General features: G+C 43.5%; 1 protein-coding gene across 3 annotated transcripts; it reads left to right on the plus strand.

Moving 5' to 3' along the window:
• Positions 1-623: 623 nt before the first annotated feature.
• On the plus strand, positions 624-8365 carry LOC131231701 (glucan endo-1,3-beta-glucosidase). 3 transcript variants are annotated; one of them, XM_058227987.1, is made up of 4 exons: positions 624-720; positions 3564-4543; positions 5722-5798; positions 8062-8365. In XM_058227987.1, the coding sequence occupies exons 1-4, from the start codon at positions 633-635 to the stop codon at positions 8108-8110; spliced, it is 1194 nt and encodes a 397-aa protein (XP_058083970.1). In that variant the 5' UTR covers positions 624-632; the 3' UTR covers positions 8111-8365. The 3 variants fall into 3 exon arrangements, with proteins under 3 accessions (XP_058083970.1, XP_058083968.1, XP_058083969.1); XM_058227985.1 differs by having other exon boundaries at positions 5722-6028; positions 8062-8204; XM_058227986.1 differs by lacking the exon at positions 5722-5798.
• The last annotated feature ends 1963 nt before the right edge of the window (positions 8366-10328 follow it).

The raw sequence follows: 10328 nt of genomic DNA on the forward strand, positions 1-10328 counted from the left end.
CCTACTAGTGATATCTTTGCTATGCATGCTACTCTTATCTGGTAATTGACTCACCTGAATAAAAATATGAAATTTGGTAACACACCAAAATTGTGTATTTCAAATACCTCTATCTACATTTACCTCATCGCTAAATGATCAATTTGCGACAAAATCCCATCAGCCACCAGTATTGATCCTATGGACCACCGCATAAATTTGAACCAGATGATGAACCGGCAGTTTATAAACCTTCCTATACCAGACCCAACCCATTGAATAAAACGTGTAGCGATAGGACCCAACTCCACCCAAAAATTAAATGACGGTTCTGGTCCAAAATTCTAAGCCTGTTCTTAAATGAGTTAGGTCTAGGTTGCCCTTCACCAGACCTGAGCCATGCACGGCTGTAGTGAGCTAGCAACTCGAGCCTGGCGTTGACAAGCGTCTGCTATCCAAAAAAGAAGATACGAAAGCTAATTTACAAAGTCCCAACATAAAAGCAAGCACAATCCTAAGAAGATCTTCAGACAAAGAACATGGCATTAACAACGCTTCAATCCAAAGAAAGGAATATTTGCAAGTTATTATCTTTTATAAATGTCTACTAACCTGCATCTCCATCTCTTCCTCCTTTCCCTTTCTCGGCAGAAATGGCAAAAACCGTCTCCTCCGCCACCGTAGCTGTTACAACCATGGCTAATATCTCTTTCATCGTTACCACCATCTCCCTCATTGGAGGTATGTAAAAATCCCACTTTCCTTTCTCTCATTAAGTAGCGATTCGAAAACTAGTATGAGTCGATTTAACTCGGTTTTATATAAACCTTGTGACTCAATCCATTTCTGACCGGTCTGACTCATCTTACCATATGACTCGGTCTGACTCGTTTCTATATTGGTGTGGTGACTCGTTCTATTTGGGACCAGAACTTAAACAGCTGCCATACCGTATGACTCGCCTCGACTCGGTCTGACTCGGCCTTATATCTGATGCAGCGTGTCATTCCGTTCCGTTAAAACGGTTGCTGTTACGAGTGGTATCTGATGAATTTTTGAACCACACCCACACTGGCAACCAGTCCATTGATTTCAAGGTGATCAAAACCCGTTAGACCCGTATTATAAGTGGGTATGGTTTAGGATCTAGATATCTCTTAACCAAACTCGTAAGACTCAACTCATTTAAATGGATCTAAGTAAATCTCCTCCTACCATACCCATACTTATATTTTATGAGTAGATATGCTTTAGTAAAAAGGTTTGGGTCTAAAATTTATAGAACGACCCATTTAGTAAATAGGACGAGTTTGGTTTTAACTAAGCTTGCCCCTAACCCGACCATTTACATCCTTAATGTCGAGCCTTGGGTAAGGGGAAGTGTCTTAGGTGGATCCCCGGATCCAGCGAGGTGGGTGAATCCTTGATCGTGGGGCCATGCTGATGTATGTTCCTTAAGTCCATGCTGTCCATCCGTTTCGATAACTTAAATTAGGGCAATGATCCTAAAAATGAAGTAGATCTGAATCTCACATGGACCACACAACAGAAAATGATGGTGATTGAACACCGGAATGTTTATTTGCCATCCAACCTCACGATGAGGTCACAATGACTTGGATAAAAGGACCACTCAAGTATCAGCTTAATCCATAACTTTTATGACCCACAAGAAGTTTGTAATGGTCCATCAACATTATTTCTTGTGGTGTGGTCCACCTGAGATTTAAATCTGCCTCATTTTTAAAATCATGCCCTAAAATGAGCCATCAAACTAATGGACCACATACATGTAAGGCACATATACCACAATGGGCCCCATAGTCAGGGATCCACCCATTCCAAACTCACACCGTGGTATCCTTAACGACACGTGGTGGACTTGATTAGGCCTTGATGAGACTCATCTCTAACAGTAACAAATGGCTCAATTAAATTCTACCATGCCGGTTACCAAGGATGTATATGCACTCGGGAAAGCAAATTGCATAATGATGATGTGATTTGATTGAAGATGATGTTGTTAAAAATAAATTTACTAAATAGCTTTCAAACACACAATGCATATTTGACAATTGCACGTGGCTTCATTGGGGATATCCCAATCAACTAGGTCCGCATCATCCATGATTTAGTCACCAGACCACAATCAAGTGGGGCCGCCATCATGTAGATGATACTGCGAATTTAGCGTGCACCTCTATCAGGCCAGCACATGCTCATGTGGAATTTGTACAGTTTTCTAATTTTTTTAAACGGTCCATTGCTTTCACGTGTGTTTGGCCCACCTGATGAACCAATCCACTTGATACTTTTGCCAGGTCTTCCACATTTTGGGACACGAATTCCCTTCGAAATCCGTTGGCACGAATTTCCCATGCTGAAAACCAATATGGGGCCAGCTTGATGTTTGTGAGAAATTCAACTATCCATATTGTGAGCTCATTTTAGGAGTTAGACCAAAATTAATTGAGCATATCCAAGACTAAGGGTCTGTTTGGGCAGTGGGATTAGAAGGGATTAAGTGGGATGGGATTCAAAAAACTTAATTATTACCCATGGCAGGGATTGACCCCTAATACCGTGGGATAAAATTAATGCCATGCTTTGTTGATAATACGGTGGTACATTGGATGAGTATACCCACCATTATTTGAAATTATTGGGAATAACACACATGTGTTATATCTAAACGGTTCATTTGTTTTGTAACCTCATTTTATGACATGGGCCTAAAAATGAGGTAGATCTAAAACTTATGTGGCCCCAAAGAAGTTTTCAATGGTGAGTATTCAATCCCTATTGCTTTCTATGGTGGGGTCCACTTGAGCTTTAGATTTTCCTGATTTTTTGGCCCATGCTTTAAAATAATCTCGATAAATGGGTGGATGGTGTGGATATAGCTCACACATCATGGTGGGACCTACACAACTTGTTAAACATTGAGTGAAATTGGCACGGACCGAATGCAATTCCATTTAATGTAATTCCAAGCTTTCCCATTCTTACCAAACATGGAGTGGAATTGGCACAGGATCAAATGAATCCCATCCCACCTAATCCCTTCTAATCCCACTGCCCAAACAGACCCTAAGTGTGCTGCCTTAAAGGAAAATGCGGGCAAGGAAATTCCTAAGGTTGAAACCTAGGTGGAGATCTTTACATGCCTTGGTTACCGTTCATAAGGTCATCCCTACTAATGAGTTTAAAAAACAAATATCATCCTAATTCAAAACTTATGTAGCCTCACAAATATTTCAACCATGGAAGTTTAGTTCTTACATTTTCAGCCCATTTAAGTATTGAATCTTGCTTATTTTCAGCTTCATAATTTTCTAAAATGATCTCACAAAATAGATGAACAAATGAACGGAATGGGTTTATCAAAAACATCACGGTGGCCCCACCTAAGTTCCTTTCACAGGAACTTGGGAAAGGCTTTGGCAGGAAATCCGCGTCCCCAAGTTGTGACCCGAAACACACCTTTGTGTGAAGGAGAGATTTGTTATGTTTATTCGATATTTGATTTATAACATCAACGCAACTGATTAGTTTTAATCACTCAATGGCACAATGAATCTCAGCCGTTCAAGGAATGGGCCTAGGCATCAACTACGGCACTGTAGCCAACAACCTTCCCCCACCAGCTCGAGTCGCTCAATTCCTCCTCCAAAGCACTTCAATCGACCGCATCAAGCTCTTCGACGCAAACCCAACCATCTTACAAGCCTTCGCCGACACCGGCATCGCAGTAACTGTAACAGTAGCCAACGATCAGATCCCTCAACTCACCAACCTTGAATTCGCAAATCAATGGCTAAGATCGAACATCCTCCCTTACACTCCCACCACTAACATCATCCGCATCTTAGTCGGCAACGAAGTCGTATCAACGGCTGACAAGTCCCTAATCGCAGGCCTCGTCCCTGCAATGCAAAATCTCCACACAGCACTCGTGGCAGAGTCTCTCGACAATCAGATCAAGGTGTCCACACCACACTCCTTAGGCATCTTATCCACCTCCTACCCACCGTCCAACGGGCAATTCAGACGACGGTATGATATCGCCATTTTCGAGCCGTTGCTAGGGTTCTTGAATGCTACTGGATCACCGTTCATGATCAATCCATACCCGTTCTTCGGACTCAAGCGCGACGTTTTGGATTACGCGCTATTCCGACCTAACCCGGGCGTGTATGATCAGAACACACGGCTCACGTATTCTAACATGTTAGATGGACAGTTGGATGCGATTTTCACAGCGATGAAACGGCTGGGATTTGCTGATGTGGAGATTGTTATTGCTGAAACGGGATGGCCATCAGAAGGTGAACCGGGCCAGATCGGTGTGAGTGTGGAAAGTGCTGCGGATTACAATCGGAATCTCATACAGCATGTGAATTCAGGGCTCGGGACGCCGTTGATGCCTAATCGGACGTTTGAAACGTATATATTCGCGCTTTTCAATGAGAATCTTAAGCCCGGGCCGACGATCGAGAGGAATTTCGGGCTGTTCCGGCCGGATATGACGCCGGTGTATGACGTCGGCATCCAAAAGCCTGTGGTATGACTCGTGATCTCATTGTCTTAGTTGCATGATATAACATATACTCACATGGCATCATAATTTGATACGTGGACCCCACCATGATTTATGTGTTTTATCCAAGCCGTCCATTCATTTTTCCATATCATTTTAGAGTTTCAATATAGCAATGAGGCAGATCTAAATCTTAGGTGGACCACACCACAGGAAAATAGTAATGATTGAATTCCACCGTTAAAAACCTTCTACGGCCCACTGTAATGTTTATTTGACATCCAACCAGTTGATTGGGTACAAATCTGGATGCAGGCCGTTGAAAACTTTTTTGGGGGTTATAGAAGTTTTGGATCAAACTGATATTTGTGTTTTCCCTTCGTCCATGTCTGTGTCACCTTATCAAATGGTTGGATTGGAAATAAACGTTACAGTGGGTCCTAGGAAGTTTTTAATGTTGAGCGTTCAATCAACACTGTTTTATGTGGTGTGGTCTATTTGAGATTTAGATTTACCTCATTTTTGGACTCAGGCCGGGACATGATCTTGAAAATTGAATGGACAGCATGGATAAAACACATACATGGTTTTAGGTCCCACAGGCCTTTGATATCAGCTAGTGTATGCCGTTGGGTCACCAGCTGAAACATGTCCAGTCGGGGTGACTCAGCGGACCGAACAAGATCGGGATCCGATTCTTCAAAGCATGGCTCTATGGCATGCGAATGCCACAGTGGGCCAACAAGCAACTAGTCGCACAAACTCTCCGTATAGCTGCGTGTGAGATGTTTCTTGCTACGTGCTGCACATCCACGCCTTATCTTGACCGTTCGTGAAAACAGGGCTAAGTTGATTAGCCTATATGCTTTAATCACGTATATCCAAACCGTTCATATGATGGGACCCATTGTAGATGGGTGACACTCAAAAAATCCCACCATCCCCTACATGATCTTAGCCATCCGATTGGGCTCCTATCAGAAGTGGTACGCATTAGGCCGTGGGAGACATTGCGTGATCGGTGCCCTACATCAACGGCACAGATTGCCCAAGGGGGCCCCACATGTCCCACTAAAAACCTTGGATTATTTCAATAGAGCATCTTGTAATGCGTGGCTAACTAAAGAACCGTCCATGGATGCAATTTTGGTTACCGTTTTCATCCAACGGTGATCCGATTGCCCTACTTCGGCCAAGAGCAGCGTAGGAGACCGACGCGTAGTAATCCGACCCCGGTGGTGGGCCCCGTGAATCCAACGCCAATCAACGGACAGCAATGGTGCGTACCGAAACCAGGCGCCCAACAGAAGACACTGCAGGCGAACATTGATTACATATGCGGTCAGGGCATTGACTGTGGGCCCATCCAAGCCGGTGGGCCATGCTTCTTGCCGAACACTGTCCGGGCCCACGCGTCCTACGCCATGAATGCTTACTACCAGGTGGCTGGACGGCATCCGTTCGACTGCGACTTTAAGCAGACTGGGATGATCACTGCCGTTGATCCAAGTATGTTTTCCATTAATAGTAGAGATCACATGATCATCCAACTCAGGATGTGCACCATATCCTTGGATCGGATGCGGTTTGGCTAGTGACCAGGTGGCTAGTGGTAGGGGCTATGTGGGCCCCACCATGATCTGTGTGTTTTATCCACACCGTCCATCCATTTTTACACATCATTTTAATAATTTAATCCAAAAATTATGCATATAAAAATCTCAGGTGGACCACACCATGGGAAAACAGTAGTGATTGAACGTCTACCATTAAAAGCCTCCTACGGCCTGGATGAAGGCAAAAAACAAATATCAGCTTGATTCAAAACTTTTGTAGCCCCGAGAAGTTTTCAATGGTGAGATTTCAATCAACACTGTGTGGCCCACGTTAGATTTTGATATACCTCAGTTTTGGGTTCATACAATAAAATTATCTTAAAAAATGGATGGACGGCATGGATGAGGCACATACATCATGTTAGGGGTGGCAGGGGGAGTAGCCGATCCGTTTCCCCTTGGATTCTGAGTTCGTGTGACTGGGGCCCATGGTTCAGCAATCACGCCATTGATATAATAGGCCCCACAGCGGATTCGCCTTGCTAATGGACGGCTAAGATGATGGTTAATGGCTAAGATCCTACAAACTGTAACAAAAGAAAAAACTTTGGGCATGGCCTATCAAGGATGGGCCCCATCAGATCAACGGTCTGGATTACTGATCCCCGGGCACCAATTGCACTCACTGGCACATCCGCAGTTGCTGATTACGTAATATTTTGTCTTGGAGAGTTGTTTGATACTCTGGCAGCGTTTCAAAATTACTCGTATGTCAGTAATTTCTTAGTGCCTGCGTATCGTCCATCCCAATCTGCCAGAGTATCAATGTTTTTCTCTCGTTTTATTCCTTTTGGTTCTAGTTCCAAGAAGTGGGGCCAGAGATTTAGTAATCTAGACCACTGATCTGTAGCATCCCACCGATCTATGGCCGGAAAGGTACCACGATCCATCGAATGAACAGCCAGGATTGACGGCTTGAATCATCCAATCTGGGAGGTTTGGGGCGTATAGTCTATCATTGATGGGATTCAATAGATCAATGGCCTGGATTATTGAGCCATGGACCACACCACTCGAACCATTATTGTAGGTATCCCACGGACCAGAACCAGGAACATGTGTGTCAGATCAGAACCACTGGTTAAACGATCTCAGCAGCGTAGAATTAAAAACTCAAGCCTATATGATCATCGAGTGGGACACACCTGTAAGAAACAAATGAACGGTTAAGAAAAAGTTGATCAATGGTTCAAATTCCTTGTACATGTGTGGCCCACAGGAGAATCGTATTTTCCTGATTTTAAACACGTGGAATCTACTAGGTGGGGATAGCTTAATGAATGGGTCCGATCTGACACGTGACTGCACCCAAGCGAGTGTGGGAGCCTTGCCCAGCCATACACCGGCACACGTGCCCAACATGGAACACGTGTGGGAGATCGGTTATTTCCATCATATGGGGCCACACTGCTTTAGAACTTGTCGCCTAAAAATCAGGCCACCTGCTGCACACTATTTCCAACCGAATGAAAAGCTCAGATCTCGCACGCGCGTTTCATGTTGTTACGTGTGCTGGCGTGTGGATATGCAGAGCTCCGCACTCGCGTGGAAATAGCAAAACCTATACGCACTTCTTCGCACGCTGCAACATGGCACGTGCGTGAACATCTAAGTCATGCATCAGGTGGGCACCTAGACCAAAAATCCCAGCCGGACTAATCTGTAAGAGAACCGCATGGAAATTGATTATGGACCGTTGAAGTCCTTGAGTCCATGATCTTTGCCATACAAGTGGCACACCTGATGAAGTGGCGTGTCCCTATCTTGTAGCTAGATCACATACAGTGGGTCCCACCAGATCTGCTGTCCGACCTGTATGTTCTCATGTAGGGGTGCGTGTGAACCTGGCAAAGCTATGAATAACCTATATGCAAGTGTACTCTCTTCTAGACTCCTAAAAAAGGTTGCGGTGGTTTTCCTGTGTAGGTTATGGAGACTGCGAGTACGGCTCTTGAAAACAACGGTCAGGATGTAAAGGACGGCAGAGCTGAACGATCATGTGGTGCTGCGATGAGAATAATGCTCATGTTGCATTTCACAATGGTTTGTATAAGCTCTTTGATGTAAGATGTTGTAACATTATCTTTAGATAAATGGGACCCGATTCAAAAGTCAAAATCACGTTGGATGTGTGATCCTAACTGGTGCATTGGTGGATGTCTGATGGACGGTTGAGGAAAGAAAGGGCTGATCGGTCCGGATTCGATGAACAAATGACCATTTATCGGGCAGCGTGAGGATCTAACTGACGGGTTTCGGGTCCATGCCCGGTGTGCATCGGGTCTCGCTATTCGGTGTTGTGGATTTGGTTACGTGGCCAGATCGTGTATGATCGCTGAGCGCTTCAATGGACGGTTATCCTGATATCTGTCCGCACAATGCACACGTATTGACTGACCTGATTTTTGTGTCAGAAAATCTTCACGTGGGGCCCACCTCAGATGTTTCTGCATAGGTGCCGGTTAGCACGTGCGCTGCATGTAAAGTGCGCGTGGGCCCAGCAAACGGACGTGGATTGCGTCCTACCCCCGCCCGTCTCCAGCGGGGAACGGACAGCAGCTTTGAGTGTCCGCCGTAATGTATGTGTCTTATCCACACCGTCCATCCATTTTATTTTTTTAAAAATCATTTTAAGACATGGGCCAAAAAATGAGCAGATCCGAGGCTCAAGTGGACAACACCATAGGAATAATCAGTTATAATGATTCTCACCGTTGAAACTTTTCACGTGCGAAGCTAGAGCCACTTCCTTTTTAGCCTGCTTAGGGCTTCAACGACCAAAGTTCGCATGTGTGTAATCGTCCACATCTACTCCATTAATCTTTAAGTACAAAAAAAATTAAAAAACACATGCTAACGATCAAATGTATCAAATGCAAGCATGAACGTTGTACCACCAGCGAAATTATAATTTCCGTGTCACAGTTTATGTTTTTAAAATGCAGTGACTTTTAAAATGGTAAATTTGGTGAAACCCCTGTAAGGAAGTTCTTTATAAGCCATTCTACAATAAAAATAAATTTAGATGTAAAAGAAAAATATTTTCTAATACTTTTTTAAACCAAATAAAGAGGTGTAATGGATTTGTATATTATGAAGTCGATGTCACTTTAACTTTTACCAGAGTGTGTATTTGGTGGCAATTGGTTTGAGTTAGCAAAGTTAGGGCCTGTTTGACTTTTTAGCTCAACTGTAATTATGGCATCTGTTTTAGACACTCTAATAGAGAATTTTACAAATTCAATGTGGGGCCTATCGCGTTGTACGTGACTTATCCACACCACTCATTTGTTATGCCAGTTAAATTATGTCATGAAGAAAAATGAGGAAGATCCAAAGCTCAAGTGAACCACATCACAGGAAACGGCGAGAATCGAACACCTACCATTAAAAACTTCTCGAGGCTCTTAAAAGTTTTGGATCAACTTGATATTTGTATTTTTCTCTTATCCATGTTCGTGTGACCTTATGAACGGGTTAGATGATGAGAAAACCTTAATGTGGACCCAGTAAAACAACTTTCAATGGTGGACGAATTAAGGCCACCGTTTCCTTTAGTGTGAGCCATTTGAGTGTTTGATCTCCCTCATTTTTCGGCTCATGCCCCCAAAATGTTCTAATAAAATATATAGATGGTGCGAATATATTATATGCATTACGCAGGGTTCATAGATTTAAGTCAACATTTTTGTATTGATTTTGAAGTGGAATTACTCTCGCATTTTCAAATTAAGTAAAAAGGTAATAATTACTTATTTACCATGATACATGTATAGTGAAAAATCAAACAGACCCATTAGTGAGTTTGGGTGACTGTATTAGGTGTGATACCAAAACCCTTTTACTTTTCAAAATACACTGTAATTCCAATGCAAATCAAATGCATGCTCCCATTAAACCTCTTATTTATGACTCAAATTCCATGGTGACCCTCCAATGGACCTGGGCAGTAGTTGGTGCTTTGTGGCCCCACCGTGGTGTATGTGTTTTATTCACGTTAAGCTTATTCAGGGCATGAGCCCTGGTGCTTTGTGGCCCTACCATGATGTAGGTGTTCTATTCACTTGTACATCCACTCTGCCAGCTTATTCGGGGCATGAGCCCTTGATGCTCTGTGGCCCCACCATGATGTACATGTTTTATTCATGTTGTTCGTCTACTTTGCCAGCTCTTTCAGGGCATGAGGCCAATAA

Source organism: Magnolia sinica, chromosome 17 (assembly GCF_029962835.1).
Source record: "Magnolia sinica isolate HGM2019 chromosome 17, MsV1, whole genome shotgun sequence".
NCBI classification, from domain to species: domain Eukaryota; kingdom Viridiplantae; phylum Streptophyta; class Magnoliopsida; order Magnoliales; family Magnoliaceae; genus Magnolia; species Magnolia sinica.

Bases quoted from the DNA above. Each gene is read 5' to 3' on its own strand.
- LOC131231701 (XM_058227985.1), top strand. From the start codon at position 633: ATGGCAAAAACCGTCTCCTCCGCCACCGTAGCTGTTACAACCATGGCT. The intron at 721-3,563 runs GTATGTAAAAAT...AATGAATCTCAG, and splicing joins CACCATCTCCCTCATTGGAG to CCGTTCAAGGAATGGGCCTA. The intron at 6,029-8,061 runs GTATGTTTTCCA...TTTCCTGTGTAG, and splicing joins GATCACTGCCGTTGATCCAA to GTTATGGAGACTGCGAGTAC.